At 48.8% G+C, this 25,329-nt stretch overlaps 1 protein-coding gene across 2 annotated transcripts in view; it reads right to left on the reverse strand.

The window, feature by feature from the left end:
• Positions 1-3,933: 3,933 nt before the first annotated feature.
• The window catches only part of SUFU (SUFU negative regulator of hedgehog signaling), an 87,294-nt gene continuing 65,898 nt past the window's right edge, over positions 3,934-25,329 (reverse strand). For both annotated transcript variants that reach the window (XM_052677276.1, XM_052677277.1), the window contains exons 11-12: positions 13,559-13,627; positions 3,934-10,187 (exon numbers count right to left, since the gene is read on the reverse strand). In XM_052677276.1, coding sequence (XP_052533236.1) covers positions 10,098-10,187; positions 13,559-13,627 — 159 coding nt within the window. In that variant the 3' untranslated portion in view covers positions 3,934-10,097. The remainder of the gene's footprint in view (positions 10,188-13,558; positions 13,628-25,329) is intronic.

The raw sequence follows: 25,329 nt of genomic DNA on the forward strand, positions 1-25,329 counted from the left end.
CCCAGCTCCTGGGGCTGAGCTGGGCCTGCTTGGTGTGCTGCACATCTTGTGGACTGCCCCTTCCCCAGGCAGCAGACAGCAAGGTGAGGGGAAGGTGGGAGGAACAAAAATGTCCTGGGAGGGGAACCCAACACCTGAAGCCCGCAGGAGGTGGCTGAGGTCACACCACAGAGTGTCAGAGGCATGGGATGTACAGAAATTATGTTGGGCTGTGGACCCCTCTGCTCTGCTGAAGAATGGTGGAAAGAAAACACTGGAGATCTCCTTCATCCTGAGGTAGATCCAGGGTGGAATGTCCAACTCCAAGTGGAAAAACCAAGCCTGGGGTTGGAGCTCAGGTTGCCCAACTAGATGTGGGGCAGCCCATCCACATGGGGATGCCACTGATGCTCAGTGCTCTATCCAAGCTTGGGGTTGCTAGGAACAGGGCAGCACGGCTCCCCTGCCTGGTGGGGTTTCTTTCTATGGAAATGCCTGCGAGCAGCTGCCCTGCCGAGTGACTCATTTCCTGCTCTTGTGTCACATTCTGGTCAGGCCAGTTTGGCAAAGGCTTTTTTCTCTCCCTCGTTGCTTTTCTCTCCTTCTCTCCCCCACCGCAGAGGCCTGGGATGTGCATTTGCTCAGCCCCTGGCAGGATGAGGCAGGATTTTCAGGAAACTGCGTCAAAACCACAAACCTCCCCCCTCTCCCCTCCCCCCCCCCCCCCCCCCCCAAAAAAAAAATCCAAACAAACAACAATAAAAAAAGACAGAACGATTTTCTTTCCCTCCTTTCCGAGAGCGAGTGAGGCGGGTGGCCAGGCAGGCTCCTCCTTGCTTCCCCCAAAATGAAGCTCTCTGGACAGCAGCTCTGCTCACATGGAGTTCTGTGATCCTTGGTGGCTGCCCAGGGCTGAGCTGTGCCACGTCCCCAGAAGCCATGGGGCTGACATAGATTGGTCAGGACCGTGGCCCCAGCATCCCTCCCTGCAGCCTTTTCTGCACACCTCGATCTCTGCGGCACAAGGCTGCCTTGCCCCTGTGGGATGGTAAGAGCAGGAGCAGGGCAGGATCCCATCCAAGCCAAGGCAAACCTTTGCTCCTGAGCAGTATTCTCATCCTCCCTCTTCCTTTTCTGCATGCTCCATGCAATTAAAGCAGGCTACAGCCAAATGACCCGGCACCACACGCATGCTAAAAAGCCCCCCGCCGGGCCGCTACTGAGCTTCCTTTGAACAGCCATGTGTTGTTCCTAGGGCTGCAGGCAGCATCTGCTGTTGTGCAAACCCATGTCCCTGCTTGGTGCAGGGAAACTGAGGCAGGTGCTCGCCTACAGCCCATGCATCTGCAGTGCTCAAAAGCACTGCTTTTGTTTGCCCACAGCCATGGGAAGAGCACGACAGTATCAGCGTAAATTAGGTCAGGAAGCATTGCTAATAAAATGTCAATCCTGGTTGTGTAATGGGAGCAATTATGGGTTTAGGTCTCGTTAGGACACCGAGAAGGAAAACATGGCTGCTCTGAGGGCAGCAGGAGTGCGATGGCAAACAACGAGGAGGGTCCTGTTGAGAGAAGCATGAAGCCATTGTGGTGTCTGAGTTCCCTTACCATACCACTGGGTCAGGACTGCAGGGAGTGGGGCTCTGCCCCTCACCTAGGGCTCAGGTCCCCAAACTGGGTCCCCTACTGCCACCATTCCTGGGGTCCCATCCTGTGCCTGATGGGGACAGGGATGCCTGGGGGCTCTTGCACAGAGGGGGCAGTGGGGACGGAGTGCCTGGTGGCGGCGGTGAGCCTTTAGCCATGGACACACAGCACAGGGTAAAGGGAATTGTGGAGGCATCCATGAACACTGAGAGAGTCGTGCATTGCATTTGGTCCCACTTACGGCTTATAAATGATTACTGCGTGTTTTAATAAATGGTTAATCAAGTGTTAGAGTCCAAACAAGTTGATGGGTTGCTTATTACCACGGTTTATAACCTTTTATGAATGCCTTCTGTCGATGTACTTATAAACATCCATACCACATACTTCTCGTGTCTTGACATGTTGGTCACATCTGGTGGAAGTTGGTTAACTCTTGAGCTGCTCGCCAACGGCAGACCAATAGGGCTGCCAGGGTTCATTGCTGCTCAGCTGCACACCTACGTGTGGGCAGCTGAGGGCAATGCGGGTGCCGTGGTGCCCCCTTGTCCTTGTCACTTTGTGATGATGAAAGGGAATGGAATGACCCTGGTTTGGTGTGAGCCAGACACATCCAAATCCAGAATAAGTCGGCAGTGGGGTTTTTTCCTCGTGTGTTTTTACCACTGGGACAAACAATGAGGGGAAGTGAGTGGTGGATTCTTCATCGCTTGAAGTCACCAAATGAAGACAGGATGTCTTGCTGGAACGCATGCCTGAATCAAAAACACAAGTTGTTGGGCCCAATGCAAGTAATTGGGTGAAATTCCGAATACAGGAGGTCAGATGGGATGATTTAGTGGTCCCTCTGGCCCCAAATCCACAGAAACGTCCTTGGCCATAGCTGTTAGTTGTGCGGGTAGCACATCTACAGCCCCTCACGTCATATTGCAAATAATGAAATTAAACTCTCAATAAGCTGAATAACAAGGAAACAATTTCAAATAAGTCTCCGAAATCTCCTTTTAAGGCAATGACTGGGATTCCCACCACCTCGCAATGCTGTCGGGCTGCAGCCTGCAGGCAGCCCCTTCACAATTCCTGAGCCTGAACCCCTCTTTTTCATTTTCCCTGTGGTGACATCAGCACTGGAGGGGAATCGGTGGGCAAGGAGCAGCACTGTGGCCACGAGCCCCTTGCCATGGGGACCCCATTCCCTATTCTGCATCCTCCTGCATGTCAAGGTCCCCGGTGCTGCCGTTCACTTTGGGAACCATGCCCCAGCCCTCCCTGCACACTGTGGAAGAAGGAAAAAAAAAAATAAAAGGAGAGAAATAAACAAACAAATCCCTTCCCTCTCCTGGCTTGGCATCTGCTCACAGCCCTTCCATTATTAATTAGAGGAGCTGCCGGCGTTATTAGCAACAAACCACTCCTAATGAAGTTCAGAGCCGCAGATCCAGGAGGGGCTCCCAGACACCGCTTTTCACAAACCTTAATTAAATTCACCGCCCGAAGGTGCTTTTGGCTGGGCAGCACAGCACGGTGGGGCACGGGGCTGGGCGAGGGCTGTGGGCAGGAGGGGCACCCAGGTCTGGCTCCATGGGATTCGGGGCAGGACACGGCATCGGCCAGGATGTGCCAAGCAAAGGGACAATGGAGGTTCTCTCTGATCCCGGTGCTGTGGGGTCCGGAGCTCCCCTCCCGCTCTGCTTATCTCCTGCACAGCCTTGATGCATTGCAATGATTAACTGGGTGCCAGAGGGGAGGTTCCCAGTGCTGTCCTTGCCGGGCTGTCTGAATGAACAGTGCTTCGAGGCCTGGGAGGCAGATGGCACATGGAGTTTGGGGCAAGGAAACCGGCCGCAGCCATCCGCTCATTGCTTCTATTTCACACAGGGATGGCCAAGACAACGTCCTGGGACGAACAAGAGCAAAACCCATCCAGCTCCCTGCACATCCCTTCCCTTCCCCACATCAAACTTCCACCCTTCCCCCTCTGGCCTTAAAAAAATTTATTACAGAGGAGTGTAGAAAGATTACAGCAAAACCGCTCAGTGTTACTGGGAAATCATCGTAACGTTAGCAAAGGTCTGCTTCATCACAGCCCCCACAGAGAAGGACACCGAGAAGTATGCAAATACCTTTAATGCACTTAGGATACACGGGAGGAGAAAACGTTTAGTGATTCACAAAAATATTACAAAAGTCACGTGCAGGTGAAACATACCCAGCACTGAAATAACAATGTAAGAATTTACATTAGAAACTAATATAAAATATTTAAAAACCTCTGCTAGTTTAGCTTTCTGTTTTGTCTTTTATTTAAAAAAAAAAAAAAAAAGGAAGAAAAAAAGAAAAAAGGGGGTGGGGAGGAGGAGAAAGGCCATCTCCAAGGTCCCAACACGTGTCCCCGGGTCCCCCCGGGAAGTTGTGCAGAAACCCTCTGAAATGCAAAGCACCGCGCCGACCAGCAAAGCCTGCACCCCGCACCGCTGTAAGAAACACCGCTGTAAGAAACACCAGCACGGGTGGGAAGGAGACGGGTGTGAAGGGCTGAAATCCCCCGTGGGGCCGGAGCGAGGCCGGGAAGCACCCACGGCCCCGGGGCTGCGGAATCAGGGCAGCACAGACAGCAGGGCGCGCACGGGGCTGCCGCACCCAGCCGGGCACACCGCGTTGCTGTAGGACCTGCAGCGCGGCGCCGGCCCTCCCACCCTCGCCGCCGTGCGCTGTGCGCGCAGCGCAGTGTTTCCGGAGCTGCTCTTTCGTTGCGGTTGGGCCCCAGGGACAGGAACAAAGGAGCCATTTTGATCTCCAGCTTCGCCGGGGAGAGGAGGGACAGGCCGAGAGAAAAGAGCAGTGTTTGCAAAACACAACAATCGGCAGGGAATTTTCCTCCAGCTTTGACAGGCTGTTTCTTTTCCTCTCTCTTCCTCTTTTTTATTAACGGAGAGGAGACGCAGCGTTATGGCTGGAGTATAAACAGCAGCAGCGGTGCTCGTAGGCTGCAGTAGGGCCTCACGTGCGCAGCTGAGCCCAGGGCCGCTGAGCCCACGAGGGGCCGGGCTCCCTTCATGGCAAGCTGAGGGCCATGGGGCCTGTCGGCAGTGTCAAGGGGACACTGTGTTTAGGGGAGCCCCACGGGCAGGTCCACAGCCTGCGCAATCTCGGGCTTCTCTGCTTGAAATGTTGGACTGGTGTCGAGCACAAGCTGGTTTGTTTTGCTTTTTTTTTGTTTTTGTTTAAGAGGACAAGCAGGCACTGCACAACAGAAAAAAAATGTTACAAAAATAGTAGGTTGCTACAGAGCTTGTTCAGAACTGGTCCCAGAGACCTAAGTTCAGCTTTAACATCTCGGGATGCGCACATGTAGAGCTTGTTTTAGATGCAGTCTGGCTTCTGGGCAAGCCTGCTTTTATCGATGGGGACAGATGCACTGAGAGGGATTCCCAGTTGCTTGACAGCTCATCTGCCCTCACAGCGTCACTTGAAGGGAGAATTAAGGCACAATATGGGATGTGAAGGAGGACCCTTGCACAGGATCACCTCCTGAGCGTGGCGGTTGTCCTGGTGCCGGCAGTGACCCCCGCTCACTCAGGAGCAGCACACGAGCTGAAGGCCAGGATTCCACCCAGCAGCACTGCGGGGCTGTGTCCAGGCTAGGACAAAATGAGGCGCGTGGGTCTTTGGGCCCATCGGGCCTGAAGGTTCTCATAGAATGGTTTGAGTTGGAAAGGACCCTTAAAGGTCATTTGGTCCAACTCCCCTGCAATGAACAGCAACACCTACAGCTCCATCAGGTGCTCAGAGCCCTGTCCAGCTTGACCTTGAATGTCTCTGCACTGGTGTGGTGCTGCCTTGCCTTCAGCCAGATGCAAGCCTGCAAAGCGGTCCACAAGCTCTGGATGCCTGCCTAGGAGGTGATGACCACAGGGCAGACAGACACTCAAGCAGCTGCGTCTCCAGGCAGACGCGTCCTCCAACCAGCATGAGAAGCATGCAGCCAGCCAACATCCTCAGTGAAGCATCTCAGAGAGGTTTTTGTGAGGAGCTGGGGAACATTTGATGAAGCGAACGGATGCTGGGTGAGCAATAATGCTGGCCCAGTGACCAGCCTGGGGGCTCCCGTGGGGGGCAGCGGAGCGAGAGCTCCACTCCCTGCCCCACGCTCATTAAAAAACCAAATGATTCAGAAGCAGCTGCATCGCCATTCCCCATCTCTGAGCTAACACAGTCATTCACAGCCCACACCCTCTGCAATGGGCACAGGCCAAGGTGTGAACATGCAGTGGGATGCGCACAGCCAGGTCCTCACCCCACACAGGACTGCAGTAGGTAGTGGTGTGGACACGAGGACCTGTCCACAGGGACCATGGCAGCTCAGTGACGCTCCCTTTGGTTTCCAGCTTCCCTGCATCCCGCTGAGATGGCACAAAGGATTGTGCTGCCTCAAAGAAGCCCCAGCTGTGGGTGCAAGGGAGGCTGCTAACCTGCCTCCAGCACGCAGCCTCTCCCCGGCAATCCATTCTCTCCTAGCCAAGCTCTGCTTTCAACTTTTTTTTTTTTTAAGCTACACCTCCTAAATATTTCTACTGGTCGCAGATGAAAAACAAAATCCCCACTTCTTCAAAGACCATTTGATGACCCAATGGTGTCATTTCAAAAGTCATCCAAGAGCAACTGAATATTTGAAGCGAGGAGCTTCAGAATATCACTTCAAATCACTGCTGGCATATCTACGTACAGTAAAACCAATATATCACCATCCTCAAAGATATTACACACAGCAGGCACCACCTAACGAAGCCACTGAAAATATCACTGTAGGTCACTCCAGCTACAAGACCGACTGCTCTGCCCAGGTCACATCCCACATGCTGAAACTATACAATCTTTCTTCTGTTTTTAATCACAAGTTGAGAGGAAAGCAGTCCTGGGTTTTGGGACTTCCCTTGTTCCAGCACTGCTGTCACATGTTGCATTTTCAAGGCATTGCAGATCGGCCACGAGGCTCTTCATCTTTGGAAATACCCCTACCTCACTGCATCATGAGATTTCTCCAGGAGAGAGAAAACTTGTACCCACTTATTTTAAACTGACATTTATATCCAGATCGCAATCTCTAGACAACAGACGCCTCATGGGTTTTGGCTTCATATAATCCTGCTTCAGACCTTTTACACAATCTAGAAGAAAAATCAGCACCAGTAGACCTACTACCTCAGCAGGTTGGGGCTAGAAAATAGCATGGCATTTATGAACACTGATGCACTTTCCTTTTTAAAACTATTCGCTCACTAAAATACAAAGGTTTCTTTTCCAGTTCCTTCACACACAGGCATGTCCTCTTGCCCCAAGATGAAAATATCCAAACTCGAGATCTCATTTAGTTGCCAATGAGTAAGCCTTTGGCATGGTTGCAAACTTGAAGCGAATCGGGGGAGGGGAGGTCCTGTGGGTGCACAGCTCCTCACAACGCCAAACAACATGCAACTTTCTTTTACTTGAAAACTGTTGAGAGGCAGCAGCACAGCCTTGCAGCTGAAGGGTCGACTTTCACCAGTTTCTCTCATTTAGTTGGTCTAACAGTAAGAGTGTCTTCTATTTTAGCAGTTAACTTTTGTCTAGTATTTTCCCCCTTAGCTAAAAGGGAAGATTTCACTTCCTTCCCCTGAAATCTTCTCCATAATTGTTATCCGGATACTGGCAAAGATCTGTTGAGAAAATGTTGCAGAAATAGAGATTTCTGGCATGCCACCTGTTCATAACTCAATACACAGAACTATATATAAATACATGACACAGAACAAAAAAAACCCACACACACAAAGTATACTGGGTGGATTTTCAAATGCATTCAGTGTGCTCCCTCTGAAGTCAATGAAAACCCAACCCAGAGCGTCTGATGACAGTAAATATGGTGAGGAAAATATATGCATAGGCAGAACTGGAGCACAAGGCAGCCTGGAGGAGCCACCTGCCCTGCTTCAAAGGCTCCCAGAGGTCAAAGGACAGGAGGTCCTCAGCCTTCCAGATGTGTGAGACCCAGAGAGCTCTGATGGACTTCTCTCTGCCCTGTGCCGATCTCTGCAGGAAGAGCAACAGCTGACCTTCCAAACGCCCCTTCTCCACTAAGATGTGGACTTTAAGCTCCTTGTAATGAGAGCTAGCATCTGGAGAAAAAGAAGAGCAGTCAGCCTCATGGTGACGGGCCAGTGCTGCTTCAAGCGCCCTCAGCAAGCCCATACCAGAGCAGTCCATGGGCTACTGCTGGTAGATGGCTTTGGGACAGTATTCTAGTAGTCTCCCTGCCCTTTTTCTGACCATCACAATTGTCTGTTTGTTCATTATCTTGTGGCAGGATGCTTGGGGATACCATTTCTGAAGCTGGACTGGTAGATTCCCATGTTCTGCAGCCCTGGATATGCATCTTGAGTGCAGAAGGCTTGTGCAGGCTTAGTGTGAACCAGGACAATGAATACTGGCCAATAGATCCCATGGATGAATGCAGTCTGCCACAGCACAGAAATCACTCTGGCTGGTACATGCAGATATCTGAAAGTTTGTTCTTTCACAGCAGGATTTTAAGATGATCCGCTGAGTTCAGACAAAATGACAAACTCATTTACATGTAAATTGCTTTCGTAGCTTTGCAGAAAGGAAGGTTCTGCTGAGCAGTGTTGGACCCTGCATTTGGCCTGCCTTAAATTATAATATAACAACAATTATAATAATACAAATACTACTTTGTACACAAAGCACGCCCTCCCCTGCAAACCCTGGCATGCTTCGGTAGGTCCTACAGCCCTCTAGTCAATAATCACCCTCTTTGCAAGGAGACACATTGAGTGACTTGCCTGAGGCCACAGAGGATTTCTGTAGCAAGTCCAAGGAAAGCTTTGCGGCTCCTAGCTCTGCTTCTTGACCAGCATTAACCAGCCTCAAATATATGCAAAAAAACATTAAAGCCGTCTGTGCCAGGAAGAAAAAACAAACAGAAATCCAAGCCTGGGGTACCAAGAGGCCTCCTGGACTTTGCTGTTTGATCAGGTGAGTTAAGTGTTAAAAGCTATTGTTACACTTGTATTAAGATCACACAGCAACTGGCAATTGTGCACAACTCGGGAAGAAGAAACAGCCAAGCTAAATTGGCAGAAAAGGGTGGAAGAGAAAGCTGCATCTCCTCTGACAAGGAGAGAAAAGTTGCCACTGAAAGACAATGGGCAAAGAAGGGTTGGGGGAATATGCATCAGGAACAACCTGCAGCAGCAGCAGGGGGTGAAGCCTGTGGTTGACTGCTTCAGCATAAACACAGGGGCCAGCATGCAGGGACACAACATGAGCGAACAGACTGTGTCCTCTGCACACCACATTTGGCTCTGGGCGAGAGGCCATACAGATCTAGAGGAGGGGGCTTTTTCAAGCTGCTTTTGATGCTTTTCAGTCCAAATCTACCCAAACGGAGGGACACCAGCTGCAACAAGAGCCATCACTGCAAGGCTGGAGGGGAAAGCGGAGCTGCGATAGGGCACAACCCCCATAGTGACAAGAACAGTTGGATTTACTGAGGCTGAGCCTCCCCAATGGATCCTGCAGAGCTGCTGAAGTTGCCCTTTGAACAAACGGTTCTTTCTAGCTTCTCCAATACTGTACAATAGCAAAGAAAAAATACTTGACAGTATCTCTTTAAAGATAAACACACTGTAAACAGGAGATCTCCCCCGCCCCGGTAGCTTTCTTCCTCCTGCTTGTGCAAAACCAGAGGTTGTGACCTTCCCTGGGGTTCAGGCACAAGGACAGGATGCGTGAGAATAAAGTTGCCTCTGTTTGCAGCGATACCATAGCTAATAGCACCAACACTAACACTTAAAACATGCCTAATTTGAGGGCAGGGAGTATCTGGGTTTGTTTTTCTTGACTGAACTAGAAAGTTCATCTTTAAATCTGTTCAGCTTCAAGCATGTGAGCTTTTGGCCTCCTTTAAACAGGGGAAATACCATTCTGTTTCTGAAAAGAAAAAAAAAATAGCACATGGAAGAACAGTTCTGCAGTCAGTAAAAGTTTGGCTAACAAAAGGACTCCAGAGTCACGTAAAGAACATTTAATCCATGGATTATAGGCTTGCACCTGGCAGAATGCATGTGTAAATACAGGCGTGCAGAGCGCCTACACCCTGGGCTAAGGCAGAGGGAAGTTCTGTAGCTAAGAGAGAGAAAGGATTCTTACGACTAATTTTCATAGTTAAATATTTCTCACTCGCACTCACACATACGCAGGCTGTTCCCAGAGAGCTCAGCCTTGGGAAGGATAAAAGAAAAGGCTCAGTTCGGTCTGGGCTGGTGCTGAGTTGCTCCTCTTCTGTTTGCAGTGGTTGTGCAGCAAACTCTTTTATTTGCAGGCAGAGTTTTTACTGCATTAATTATCCTGTGAGTCACTGGGTAATGGACAGTAACTTGGCTCTCCCAGTTGTTAGAAGGGTGTAATTCAGCTCTAATGCAGTGGGTTGTCGAACACAGCATCTGGCAAGATGGAGACTTTCAGTTTCTTTTCAGGCCAGCTGTACTCCTTTGGAAGTTTAAACTGTAAGACAATACAGAGAACCAGTTAATGTATATCACTGCAATCTAACCCACAGGAAAAAAAAGCCCACAAAATGGGTACAAAGGCAGGCGGCCCTGTGTTATTATTATTACTTAAAACAAGAGGCCACTAAGAAAACATTTCCCCATCAGTATGTTTTGGACAGCAGTGGACATTAGATAATGTGGCCTGTGCCTCAGCTGCCAAAGTAAAGTTATGAGATTTCAGCCCAAGCATTGTTTATTTCATCAGATGGATTCCGGAGGGTTTCTGCTCCCATCACCATCTCCCCTTCCCGATCTGCTGAAAATTCACAGCACAAGTGCATTTTTTCTCCCCTTCCACTTGGCTATGTCCCTTTCCCTCCACCTCCTCTCCAGAGCCCCACTTTTCATCAGAGGAAGCATTCTGGCAGCTCGTGGGGCCCTGCCCGCACAGGGTGGGGTGTGCGTGAGCCCTGCTGAGGGCAGAACTGAGAGGGTTTGCAAATGGCCGTCCATGGAGGGAGCCCTGGCTGGGAGGTCAGCATGCCTGAGCAGCAATTCTGCTCCAGCCTGACCCCCTGCACAAAGGCTTTGCACAGCGCCCGCACAATGCCTCCTATTCGCACTCAGCTGCTTGGGCTGTTTTGCAAACACTGACTGAAGCACAGGGAATGGAGATTTTTGCCCCAGCCTGGTTTACACATCAGTGTTTCTGGCAGATGTTTCCTAAACAATGCAAGGCTCCTGTCCTAATGCTGCTGCAGGACACCCAGCCAGTGGCTGGGAAGGCACCTGAACATCCCGGATCCCAAACATGACTGTTTAGGGACAGAAATCCAAGGAGTTCCCATGAGAAGCATATTTGACCAGGGCCACAGACAGCGCGGGAGATTCAGGGCAGCACTGAACCATCACAGAGTGGAACAATAATAGCTGTTTCCTGGCATTGACAGTCATGCAGGGGTTAACATGGACCAGACCCTCCCATCGCCTTCTTGTTCAAAGGGCAGGCACTTAAAGATGTGCTGCTTAGCAGGGGAAGCTTGTGGGGCATCTGTGGGTTGACAAGTGCAATCCTGGAGCAAGAAAAGCTCCCCCTCTGTGTCACTAGAATTTTGCTGTCGCTGCTGAGCTGCCAAAGCCACGTCTAAGAGTGCAAGAAGTAAAAAAAAAAAAGGCAAACATCCTAGATGCAGCACTAATAAAGGCTTCAAGCTTGTATGTGGTAACATGGCAGCAGAACAGCCACTTCTGGCCCAGCATTCCAAGCAATCCCACTGACTCTTCTGAGAGGCCAGAACACAAGGCTGGAAATCAGTTTGCAGGGTGATTTTGTTTTGAAATCTCTGCTGCACTCAGTTTTCATCCCTGATGCCTCTACAGCATCCTCAGGGAGGAATCTCACCAGGATCCTACCCCACCTGCAGTCACAGGACATGGAGGCAGCTGTTTCAGAACTGCCCCAGACACAGCCATCCTTTCCTGTGTGAGCCCCCTGTACAAGGCCAGCAGTGCTGGAAGCTGCACAGGGGCTATTACATACACAGAGAGCTTGTGCAAGGGAAAACGACCTGCAGTTATCCATCTTTATCCAGTGCGTTGTCTCTCTTCCCATAAGAGCCTCATTCTGAAGGACATCAACACCTGCTCAGGGTAGGTTCTTGTTAGAGAAGTTCCCCTGCAGACATCTGCTCCACAGGAAGGATGGCTGCAGTGGGCTATGAACTTGCTCCTGACCTTGCTCCATGCACAGCTTCTGTACACGGGTAACTTGCAGTTGGGACCCACTGACCTTAATGTGCCAGGCTGGTGGTTCTGGGCCTGACCCATGATCTGAGGGAAGGCAGAAGGATCATTCAGGGTAATGGCTCGCCAGAACTTTTACTTTTTCCTTCTCTAGTAAACACAAACAGTCCAAATTCCACTTAGTACCATTCAGTTTTTCTTTCTTTAACTCAGTCCCTGTGCATAGCTTGGACCATGTAATCCAGTGGTTCCGTATAGCCTAGGGGATCCTCCTGAGTTCAAGGTCAAGAGTATGTAAAAAACATGCTAAAGATACTCAGACAAAGATATTGTACTTAATCTGGGAGCCTTGTTACGTAGCGAAAGGAAGACTCTCCTTGCAGCACGGACAGAGCTTCGGTCAATCGCATGAATACCATCAGCCAGAGCTGTGAGGAATGTGTTAAGTTGGCCCAAACTGGGATCCTGTAACATACAAATCCTCGGAGGGATCTGAACGCTGAAAGATCACATTTCATCTCAAGTATTTTCCTTCTCATAAGCAGGAGTGGTTCCAAAGCAATCCTCTCGGAGAAGTCATCCTTTGCATTTGCTTTTCACTTTTTAATTTAGTAAAGTCACAGTAACTCAGAGGCCAGCTGCCGTGCCAGAAGCTGCCATGCCCACTGCCTTTACCTCGCTGCAGGGCACACAGGAACATGAGCAATCCAGAGCCCTACTAAAGGGCCTTCCGACCAAGCGCTCCTGGGCTTCCATGTCACTGGCCAAAATGAGCTTTGGATTAGGTTTAACTGGATAAAAGCTGGCCTAAAAGTCCCTGCACAGCCAGCAGTGTGCTCTCCTCACTCTCACAGCGAAGAACACCCTGGCATTAAATCAACTCTGGATTAAACAATTAGAGCCCTGAGATTTTCCTGGGGGGAGGGGAGTGGGGCGAGGGATAGGAGTGCTGCTCGACAAGCCAAGGAAAGTTTCTTTAGAGTCTGCAGGGAGCTGTAAAAAATGGGATTAAAAATATTACATGTCATTTTTGCCACTGCTCTTTGAAGTCAGTCAGAATATTTATATGGCATGCATGGGAGACAGGGTGTTAAATGTTCCCCAGGAAGAGATCACATGGCAAGGGGAAGTTTAGCACCACACAGCAAAGCTTTATAAAGCTCCTTCAGCCGCTGCTGTAACGTTTTCAGGCTGGGGATGGTCTTTTGCACGCTGTGCACTGACTTGCAGGGGCAGCAGGTGAGGGCCAAGAACAGACATGAAAATGTTCCCAAACCAAAAGGAGGCCCCCAAGGACAGACTGTTCAGTAGTAAATGTGCTGCCACTGCGTTCAGCTGCTCTGGCAGTGGGGAGGAGGTGAGCTCCTGAGGAGGTTACCCACAACATGAAGGCAAACCCTGACACCTGGCCCAGGGGCTGCGCTGCTTTGGGTCAGAGTGCCCAGACAGAGAGTGGGGAATGATGCTGAAGGAGAGGATGTGCAGCACCTCCCTTCATACTCAAAACTGCTCTGCTTTTCTTGCAATCCTTTCTCTCAGTGCCCTATCCCATAGAAGAGGTAAACGTCTCACAAAGCCTTCAGAGGTTCTGTGAGGCTCTCTGGGGCATACAGTGGGGATGCAGGAACGAAGCAGCCTTACTTCCTCTGGAGAGTTCAGATCTTCTAAATCTTCCAGCATTCTCTCTACGAACTCTTCGGTCAATAGGATCTGCAAAGGAAATACAGTGGTTTATGTCTTCTCACTCCTAGTTTTAGTTAACTGCCAAGCAACAGAATGACTTTTCCACTGAGCAAGCTGTACCAGGAATGTTCTTCATTCCTGCAACACATCGGCTTAAGGGCAAGGAGCTCCTAACTTTGCCTCCTGCCTCAACCACACTAAAAATGTTAAAATTATATGGCAATCTTTTTCTGCCCTCAATTATCTTCCTAAGACTAAAATTAGAGGCCCAGCTTTAGAAAGACAGAGTAGGGAAGAAGGAAAAGGGGTCAAGATAACAACTGCTAGAGAGGCAATAAGAGACAGTGCTGCCTTCATCTGATTTCTGGAAGTGGAGCTCCATGAAGACCACAAGTTATATAAAGCAGAGGAACACTGGGGAGCAAACCCTGCACTCATGGGGAGAAAAACCTGCACTCTCTTTAGGAAGGCACATAATAGCCAAAACAGACATGTTCTGCCTCTTTTTGCAGCAGATGCAAAGGCTGGAGTCCCCAGCAGTCAGCAGATTTGGAATAGGAATGGAAATGCAGTGTGGGATGGGGACAACATCCCCACGCAACGCGAGTGTGTTGGAGTGGCATTCCTGGGAGTTGAGTTACAGAGAACCCAGCATGTTATTCCTATTTCAACCTACAGGTTTGCTTCTTTCCCTCTGCATCTCCCTTCCCTCCTTCGCTCCCCTCTTTCCTCTGTTTCTGGCACTGCTCTCCATCCCCAAAGCAGTCATCATACTCAGACCCCTTCCTTATCCTGTCTCTTCCTGCCCTGGGCTGGAAGAGGGTTGGCCTGGCTGTCGCATGGCCCTGCAGGAAACCACTTCTAGCTCCTTGGAGCCAGGAATGGGAGCAGGGAGTGCATGACTGCCTGGACAACGTGGACTACTTAGCTGAAGCTGCTGGCTTGTGTTTTGGTCATACCAGCAGGACTGTTGGCTAGAGGAAAGGGAGTACTCTGATCTCCCTTTCTTCCTTTGGTAGTAAGAAACTTGATCTGAAAACACCAAATCCAGATTCAAGAGCTATGATGTATCTGAATTCTCTTCCATTTACCCCTGCTGCCCTGCCAACACTGTACACTGTTTTCCTGGGGAACGAGGGAACTGTGGCCTCCATTCTCCACTAATTTCCCTCCTCATTTAGCTCCAACCTGCAGCAGACTTCAGGCCAGGGTTTATGACTGAGCTGCTCAGCCTGGATGCAGGTAGCCCATCAGGACTTTCTGTTCATACCTTGAGCCTGGAAAAAGCTCTGCTTCAGCTAGCAGCCAGGAGCTTGCTGCTTTGGACAGAACTCTGCAACCTGGCACCAATCTGCAGACTGGCAAGCTGAGAAACATTGCACTGAAACACGCAGTGCCACTGCAAACTGCTGCAGTCTCCTTGCAGGAGGCTGTAACTTTCTGCCTGTTGAACTGGAGACACTCGTTTGTTGGCTGCTTGCAGAATGAGGAAGCTGACTGTCCGTGTCAGAGACAGGAGGGCAACCTGATCGCTCAGCCCAGGAGGGATAGCTGGGTGGGGAGCTGGGGCTCTGAGTAGAGCAGATCAGTTTCTGCGGAGGTGCAGCCTGCAATGGGGCGAGGGAATGAAAACAATTTGGCAGACATCAAAATGTACAGAGCAGCCGGAAAAAGGAGGAGGAATTGGTATTCACAGCAATCAGGCAAAGAGGAAATGAATATTCAGCCCTCCACGGATGAGCAAAAATGCCAGAGGTTGGGATGGGTGAGAGAGCAGGAATGAGGAGTCACATCTTTGGCAGGGGGACTGGAAGAGAAGCGCAGCAGGAAGACCCCTGGGCGCTCCCAAGGTGCCAGAGGCAGGGAAGAAATGGGAACCACATGTGGAGGCAGCCAGCTGCTCTTCTGCTGCTGGAAAACAACGCAGGGTGAGCAGGGGTGAGCAGCAAGGGCTCGAGGGAGCAAATGGGGGACCAGTCAGGTCTTGGCTAAGCCACAGACTTGCAGCGTGAAGACAAGCCTATGTGGAGCACTGCGACAAGCACCAGTGTGGGGTGTGATCCCCTGAGCCAAGCCCATCTGCAGCTCACCATCCCCTCTCAGTGGATTTTGTTAATCCAGCTGAAAAAAAACCCAGCAACCAAACAACAACTTCCACTGATTTAGTGAGCTGAACTGGCTCCCTGAAGGGTCTGACAGGCAGAGTGGGACAGCAGTCTGCAGCTCAGCTGTCTCATGGACTGCGGCTGTGAGATCGAAGCGGCGGCAGCTTGTGCTTTGGAGCAGGCTGAGAAAAGATTGCAGTGCTGTTCTGCAAGCCCTGCATAGATAGTTAACTTTGGTGGAGGGCAAGTGTCTCTGGCTGCAGTGACAAACTGCTGCAGTGACATTCAAACAGTGTGTGACACACAGCCCATCCTCAGCAACTTGCAGCAGTCTGAGTCAGAAACAAACCACCCCAAAGCCTCCTATGTAGCCCCATGCAGCTGGGGAAACTTGTCCTCCTTCCTGGAATAGAAGGGAATCTCTAAAGCACGGGTGCAACCAAATTGGTAAGCTAAAGGATCCCTCAGCTCAGGCAACATGCAGCACTCCAGAACTCTCTTGAGGATGCAGAAGGCACACGTTCCCAGCACACCAGCTGCTTTGAAGTAAGAAGCACGGCAGTCCTGGATTTGCATCCAGACAACATTTCTCCTTTTAGAAGTAGCCCAATTTAAATGACCCAAGAACACTAAGGTCTGCTCATAGATCAGGACGACATCCACACCTGCAGTCAGCAGAACAGCTTCATGCTGGTGTTTGCTCCTGTGGAGAAGGATGAGAATAAATCTGATCCCATCTCAGCTTCCCTCGCTCACAATATCTCACATTTCCAGCTCTTGTAGCATGCCTGCTCCTGCACAGTATGATACCCCATTACATTAACGCACACACGTTATATGTGCATGATATTAAAGGTGACATTCCCAGCAAATAAACATGACAGACTGCCATTGCTCTAGGCACCTAATTTAATTTCCTTTGGGATTTAAACCTTAGAAGCTCAAATTAAACAAATAGGCCCTGTTCACTTTATATTTCAGGCCTGAATCTAGAGTTTTCCTTCAGTGCTGTTAGCTGATCTTATCAACAGGACGCTGCACAGAGATCATAATGATGAAGCAGCTTTTTCACTCCCCCAACGAAAACAGAGCTCCAGCTAGGGGAAGAGTCTTTGCAATCTGGAGGACAAATGAAGTCATCCAAAACACAGACTCAGCCTTTCCTCCCATGACATCTCTTGGGCAGTGCTGAGGAGGCGTCCGAGCTCTCCTGGAGCCATAGCGGTCGGCTGCTCACAGCTCTGTGTTTTCACAGCTCTGTGCAAACATTCCCGCCTTCCTGGCCTGCTGAAGCTGGTTGCAGGGTGTAACTCAGCCTTTGTCATGGCTGTTTGCAGTATGCACAGAGAATGGCCTTGCCAAGCAGCTGGGGCTATCTGGGACGTTCCCTTTGGCGCTATACAGTTCTGCTTACACTGGGATCTCTGTGACCTGACCCAGAGAGGCCCAGACAGATGCCATCCTGTTGCTAGCAGATTCACTCTTCAATTTCCCATGTGCTCTGTGGCTCTGTGAATGTCAGTAATGCTGCAGAAGCTCGGAAGATGATGACTACCCACAAGAGAAGTATCTGTTGTCTATCAGAGGCACCTACTGCAACAATCAAGGTCCACGTTTCCCTCTGCCTCACTGGTAGCTGCATCTGCTGACACATTACAAAACACCGTGCTAGGCAGCCCCGCTCAGGTGGATGTGTTCAGGGAATGCTGTAAGCATGATGTCTCCCTCTCGTGGTAAATCCCACCTGAGCTTGTCTGAAACCTACTTCTTACCTACAGGACTTAGCTACAGGTCAAGTGAAGGAGCTTGTGTCGAAGCCTCCATACCCGCAGACAGTTGAGAAACCTGTATTGTGACTTGTTACAGGTAGCAGCTGCAAATGCAGGAAAACAGGTGAGATCTAAAGACGTTCACAAGGTCATGGGGCTCTAGGCTAGTTCAGCTGACTTTGAAATCAACTTGTGCTTAGTAAAACATTAAAGATTTCACAGTCAGCTTATGGGTACCATTCCACACCTAACACCCCATCTCTCTTGCACATTAGAATTCAATGAGGACTGGAAATTCTTAGCGTAGGAGAGGTTGCTGTGGACCACAGTTCACGCTGATTCTGACAGCCTAGGACAGCTGGCACACCTTTGATTTGGAAGACCCTTAGAAGCTGAGCTAGGAATTAAGCTGCAGCTTTGTCTAGCTTCGGGGAATGTGTTTTGTTCAAAGCAAAATACAAGCAATTGGCCCAGGGACAAATCAGCATGGATGCTTTTACTGGTAATACTCACTTTCTTGCCTACCTAGAAACAAAACCAAATGATCCCACACTTTGTCCTAGTGCTTTGTTTGCATTAAACATTGCCACTTGCTTTTCTAACAGGTTTGTCAAAGAAAATAAAGGTTTTATTAGATCTGGACTTAGTACAGAGCTGGCTTGTACAGCTCAAGCAGAGAAGGTGGAGATGTATTGCAATAAACCCCTATGTAAATCACACCAGCACTCCTCAGACACTGCTCATCCATACAGGTGCTATGCCTAGGCTGGGTGGAGCAGCTGTACCCTAAGCCGCATGTCATCTGTTACTTCTGCAAATACCCAGCAGCATTTAGGAGCCCTTTGCCCTAAAAATGTTTCAGATTAATTCCTGTTGACAGTACAGAGAAAATGCAGCTAAGGTGTGTCAGCATTTCCCACTGAAATTAGACATTATCAATACATCCCTTGACTTGTGTTTTGTGCCATGAGCATCCCCTGCCCCTCTCCTGGCTTTCCCTTGGCTTGGCCTTCTTCATGTTGCCTTGCTTTGATGGTTCCGGCCTTGTCATTAAGTCTTTCTACGTCATGCCCAGCCCTGACACTGCCTGAAGAGCCCCGTACCATCTCAGTACAGCCTCCAAGGTACCAGCATTGCAACAAACACCTTTGATGGGAAATTCCATTGTTGCTCTTCCAGGAGATTCGTAACTCTCCTTGTGCTGGAAAAACATCCACTCACAGATGCCTGAGGGACCCTATTGCTTCACACTGTGATGTTACAATTCCAGAAGAGGAAGTATGTGACGATGCTGAAAGATTTTGACCTTGTGGGATCTGCTATGACATTCCCAGCTACAAGGCTAGTCCTAGGTCCAGCCTGATGAGATCCACCTTGTAGACAGGGCTGCTTCCAGCAAACACAAAGTTTGGCTGAGCTGAAGAGAGCTGGCAAGGGAGCCAAGCAACACAATTCTTTCAGAGTGAAAATGCTAAGGCAGAACAGCCACTTCAGCAAACGGTCCAAGCAGGTGAGAGGAAAGTTACAAAGAGTAGCCAAAATGTAGTTCAAGTAGCAAAGGAGGAGCGTTAGGCCAAAGGACAGTCAGTTGGTTGAAGGATGGGAGAACTTGACTTGTCCAAAGCTAGCCTAGACAAAGGGCTAGGAAACACGCTATTGAAGAATGGATCATGATGACCTAATGGGATGCTTTAACTTCTAATGTTAAGTTTCTCCTGGTGTCTCATGAAATGAAGCTGTGAGAAAAAAGAACAGAAAGGGATTTGGGGGAGTGTTGTGGGAAGGTGATAAACTTACTGGAAAGTGATAATTCAGATTGCCCTAGGCTTGACCAAGAATTTGGGGGAAGCCACCTAAAAGATTTAGAAAATGTTTGTCTTGGGACAGATGCATCTGGGGAAGAGTAGGCTGTAGTTGTATGTGATTTCGGGCAGTTTGTGGACACTGTCCTTAAATTCACCAGGCCAGGCACGACACAGCTACTCTGGTCTGGGGAGACCAGAAACCAATCCCTTGGATGCAACCCATAGCCGTCACTTAATGGCCGAGCAGCTCAAGCACCAGAGTAGCCGTTACAAAGGTTGCTTTGAACCTCTACTGCTGCCATTATGCCAATGTGCATAAATGATTTAACATGTGGTAGAGCAGAGAGAAGAACCAGATGTGCTCATTTCCAGGGGAATGTCCTAACTCTACCGGAACAGAGTCATTCTCTTGTGCTCTCTGTCTCTGTGACTAATTCAGTGTTTTATATGATGTGGAACAACTCCAATTGGATGAGCTGAGGAACAACCAAAATACCCTATAGCTGTGGTGGCCATAAAGCTAAGAAGTAGAAATAGTGGTTGAAATAAAAGCAAAGGAATAAAACATGAGTTTTTCATATCCTGGGTGAGTGCTTTATCCTTCAAATGTTGATTAGAGAAGACAAAACTTCTAACAACACCAAACTCCATTCTGCAAAACTTGCTTTTTTTTTTTTTTTTTTTTTTTTCCCTTTGGTCTGTTTTTATTGAAAAAAACCTTCTATTTCTGGTTTCATTCAACACAAAAGGATTTTCTTCTGCTTTTGGTTTCTTTAAGGCTTTTGTTTCAGCAAGAAAAACTGAGAATATTTAAAGATTGAGCTTGGTCTGCTCTTCTTTCCCAGATTTTTCACTTAGGTTGCCAAACCAAAAGAATGGACTGTCCCCTGTGACCCTGCTCACAGTAATCTCCCCCCACCCTGCAATTGCCAACATAGATAGTGCGTGTTGATAGCTCCTGAAAGCTGGATGCTTCCCACAGGCTCCATGTACCTACCTTGCCCACAGACATGCTTGTCTAACGTTTTCTACCAGTAGTTTGACCTTGCTGTCCTACGCCTCTACTTATTTTTCCATGCTGGATGTCTTGTTTTAGGTTTTTAAGGGCTTTTAGGGGAAAAGGAATCAAGTTATCTCAGAGAGGTATTTTGGAAAAAGTAGTTTCCGGCAGTGCTAACAAATGTGGATAATCATTTTATTGCAGAGCACTGGAACTAGCCCTCAGGAGGAGCTCCGAAGGTCAAGGGAAAGTCTTTCTCCCTATCTTAGAGAATGCTTTGCCAAGCCAGAAGCCTCTGAAAGTGACGATTTGCCTGCAGCCTTTCAGAGAAGGGCAGAAAAATGCACTGAAGGTCCATTATTCATTGAACATGCCCCAGCCCAAGGCAGCTCACTCCCAGACACAGGGCAGAGGCTGCTAAGTAGGACTTTCCCCTTTGATCATTCCTCTGAGTGACGAGGGATTGCTATGGCACCAGGCACATCAGGACGCAAAGCAGGAAACTCTCCAGTGCTCTCAGCATTTCTGCTGGAAGTCAGGCGATGTGGAGGAGGAGGTGAAGGAATTTGCCAGCTTGAATGAAGGGGAGGAGAGAAAAGCAGAGGATGAGGGGAAGACAAAGACATAGAAAAACAGGATGGAGGGCAGACCAGAGGCCAAAGCCGGAGGTGACACAAAGGGTAGGGAGACGGGAGGGGAGCCCCTCTTCCACAGCCTCAGCATCCACACCATGTCTGCTGGACGCTGCAAACCTGCTGGCATGGAAGGCAAGCAGAGCTCACGTGGAGACAGAGACCTTGTGCTGAGGATCACAGGGTGCCAACTGCAAATGATCCATAGCCTCCATCAGCCTAACAGCATTTGTTTTGAAACTGAGTAAACTACCTGGAAAAAAAAACAACCTCTACAGAGACCAGCAATACTGGGCACGTGAAACTTTGGAAATGGCTGAATAGAGACTGCCTGTGCAATGTTAATTCAGCCCCAGTGAATGTCTGCCTCGCGAAACAAATCTGTAATCACAAGACTGCCTGCAGTTTTTCTCCCACAAGACCTCTGCCCTGCTTGGTCCTCAGGATGGTTCTGCTCACTGAATGCAACATTAGTCATCATTTCTTTTCATTATCATTCAAGTTGTTTGCCCGTTTCCTCCTACTCTCTTCCCCTTTATTTAGTACTCTCCATCCGACTACTGCCAGCATGGATTACACTGGAAGTACCTAATCTTACTGTCTCTACTGCTCTCACAGCCTCTGACGTGCTCAGCCTCACATTTCTGCAAGGCAGGGAGCACTCCTTTCCATGCAGCAGATGAGGGAGGGAGCTAAAGAAGCTGAGACCTAACAAAATCTCAGAGAAAACCTGTAAGAGCAGAGGGGTTTCAGTGTGAGTCTTGACTCTCAGGTTGGCTCCCTACTCCACGGAATTCTTTTCTCTCTCCTGACTTGCAAGAATGAATTTTAATATCTTCCTGAAATTGCTTCTAGTATTCATCTATGGTGCTGGAAAGCTTTGCAAGAACTAAATTAATCTTCACAGGATGACTGGAAGAAGGTTTTCCTTAACAGACATAGGAAAACAAGTGAAGAGGAAATTGAGTCCAAATGGCTACTTCTTGCAGATGCCTCTCCCAAGATTCACAGCTCCCTCTTTTCCAGCCTACTCTGCACTGTGGAGCACAGGGGATCTGCAGCAGAATTCCTCCTGGCCTTTGGTGCTGCTGGGAACATGGATGAGACCTCAGCTCTCAAGCTGGCCATCCAGAAAATGAGGAACACAAATTCATTTGCCACCTGTGAATAGTTTAGCTTGAGAATCAGGAAATAATATTGAGAAAGAACAGAATAATAGAGGTAGGATTCAGTTCTCCAGGGTAACACTTAACAGGCTTCACCATGGGACTATTCCGATCTTTTTGCGATTACTTGCCTCATTCACTATACATGTTCTGATTTTGACAAACAAGCAAAGTGGATGTCCTATAGGAAAGAGTCTACCTTATTTCCCAAAACATGTTGAATCCTTCTGCACTGAATGAGGTGGCGTACTTTGTAAAAAATACATCTGAACATTCAATTAGATATGACATTGAAATACACACACGAAGGGCAAGGTTAAGCTGCAGAGACTGTTTTTTGGATAGTTCTTAAATTCTGTATGCTTGACTTTGCAGTTAACGAGGACTATTTAAGTTTGTTTTCACTGCACTGTGTGGACTCGTATGTCAGAGTTTGCAGCAATATCTGATGCGTAACATGTACGTTGCACATGATCAAAGACTTGAATGTCATCTTCTTCCCTAGAACAATGACTGCCTAAAGCAGCAGGAGTAGAAATTATCTGAAGGTAGTGTTAAACAAACCTCCTTCTCCCCTCTGGGAGAGTAAGCAGTCCAGGTGAGCAAGGTAGGAGGGGAGAACAGTCTGCTTTGTGCTAGACATACACATAAAAGCAGAGGAGCTTTGCAGAAGCATGTCCTGACTCCCATCACCGAAGACTTAATGATGGTAATTCCCAAAGGATGATGCATGCTGACAGGCTTTGACACAAACTACCCCAGGATAATATTAATATGTATTAAAGGCTCAGGCAACTTTATTGGGTCGGGTTTGATCAGTAAGACATTTCAACAGAGCGTCTCTATCATCTGCCTGAACACAAGTAAGGGAGGGAAGGAGAACACACGCACAACCTCACCTTGCTTTGGGTAGGCATACAGACAAACAAGGTTGATCTGTGATGAACTGCATGCTCGGCATTCTCAGACCAAGAAGCTCGGGCACTCCACCACGAATATGAATGTCTCTGTGGGGCAGTTAATGTCAGAGCCTGTTTATATGACCAGCATCCTTAACGCTCTGACACCGGGCCAGACAGCTCCTGCCCAGCCTTTCTCTGTGCATCTGGAACATCTGCCCTTCGGGAAGGAGAGGAGATGAGGGGTGCTCAGGAGGCATGGGGATACTGCTGTCACGGTGCTGGGGGAAGGGGGAACGGAAGAAAGAAGGACGGAAGCCTTTGATCATGTGTAATGTTAATGCAAGTGTTACACATCAGAGACTTTGCCACGGTAACTAGCATATAAACAGGAGTCTAGTGTTAACAAGGAGGACTTCTTGAATATGTTTGTACATTTCTGAGTCAAAGCAATTTCCCTATTCAACAATACATGACACAGTGGAAGAAGTTCAGAAATAAACCAGCCTGACATGCTTAGACCTTTAATAGAATTTAGCTTCTTAGAACTAATTAAATGTTACTTAAATGAAAAAAAAAATCCAAATATGGGAAAGGTGCCAATTTGACAGCAGAATGAAATAATCTAATCATCCCTTGAGCATGGGCAGCAGCAGGACAGGCTTTCCCCAGTAGAACACCTCAAACGTGACCTGGAAAGACTGTTGACAGAAATGGGACACACAATCGTCGTCGTCTAATGATTCCTTGCCTTTTCTGCTGAGACTGCTAAAAGGGCTCCTGCCACGAGCTGTGGCAGCGATGCGGACACCTGTCTGCTAGGAACAGCGCAGGACCTGCCAAACTCCTGTCACCCATTAAGCACCTGCCACTGCCAGCGACTCTCAGCTCATTGCTCAGCTCGGCCTGACCCACCTTGGACATGCTCCACTCCAGCCCACTAGATGTAAACAGGAGGTGCTGTGTTTAGTCTGCAGGTTTGGGCTTTCGCTGCACCAGCACTCAGGCCCAAAAGGAGTCAGTCCCTGGCTGCTGCACAGAGTGGAGGCCCGGATTTTTCAGGCTCTGTTTCCTGAGATAGGAGAAAAACCTGCAGGAAAAGAGGCCTGCCATCTCTCTTCCACTCCATAATCCCTCTGTTTGCACGCCTTTGCAACAAGCCTCTGCATTGCAGTGCCCAGGGTCCCAGGCGAAGGAGGAGGAAAGGCCCCTGGGCCTCATTGTGAAAGCTCTGCGGGGCTGCCAACTCTGCCTACTCAGGCTGCAAAGGTCTAAACTAACATGACTCGCCTCCTTGATAATTCTGCGCACCACAATGTCTTTTACTTCTGAAGCAAAGCCACACGAACCTCCCTCCTCCACTCCCAACACCACAAGGGACTGCTGAGCACAGAAGAAGCCCTGCACTGCATATTAAGCCAAGAGCCTCAGACACTCCCACATCTATCTCACACAACCAGGTCCTCCTCCTCTTGTCCCAGGCTGCTTTTAGCTTCCTTTCCCCTCCCAGCCAGGCTGTCCTCCCTCATTCCTATCACAGGACTGGGCAGGAGCCAGCACAAAGTCAGTCATGTCAGAAGATCCAATACAATGATCTTGTGCAGGAAACAAGCAAGGGAACTTGCTTCTCCTAATCCCTTAGGAGACAGAAGCTCTTCACCTTTCCCTTCCACATACTCCAAAAAACTTGCTTAATCTTCAGCACCACGGTAATAGGCACAGAAGCAACTGGGCTCAAGGGTTAATATTGGTTACTTGCCTGAATGGTGACTTAAATACTGCCATTCCTCACTCTTAGAGGTTACCTGACTACTCCACACATCAATACATTTCAAGATGTGATGTAAATGCAGACAAATACTCTTATGTTTGGAGTTAACACAGTCACAAGATCCCATGTATCATATGCTGGCAAGCACAGGAACCAACAGCAAATGACCCACCCTTAAGCCTGACCGTTTGCTGTTAATCATTACAGGAGTGTTGCACTTTCCAGTCAGTACAATCAAAGCATGCAAGTTCTTTGAAATCCCTACACGAGATGATTCCAGCCAAGATCAGCTCCTTTACAAGTCATACAGATTTCAAGGTATGATGTCCTCCAGACGTATGAACACACGCACTGGAATGCCTTGGAAACAAGTCACTGGAAGGTTAACCACAACACTGCAATGCAAAAACAAACCTCTGCCTTAAAAACAGAAGGGGAGGCAGGAATGCCACAGCAACAGTGAAGGCAGAGATGTACCGCACGTATATAGCCTCTCAGAGATGTGTTTTTCTGTATAAACATATTCCTCAAAGCTTTTTTTTGTGTTTGCAATGTGTTTATAACCATGATTCAAGGTTAGAA

This window comes from Tympanuchus pallidicinctus, unplaced genomic scaffold, assembly GCF_026119805.1.
Source record: "Tympanuchus pallidicinctus isolate F22 unplaced genomic scaffold, pur_lepc_1.0 scaffold16, whole genome shotgun sequence".
Taxonomy (NCBI): Eukaryota; Metazoa; Chordata; class Aves; order Galliformes; family Phasianidae; genus Tympanuchus; species Tympanuchus pallidicinctus.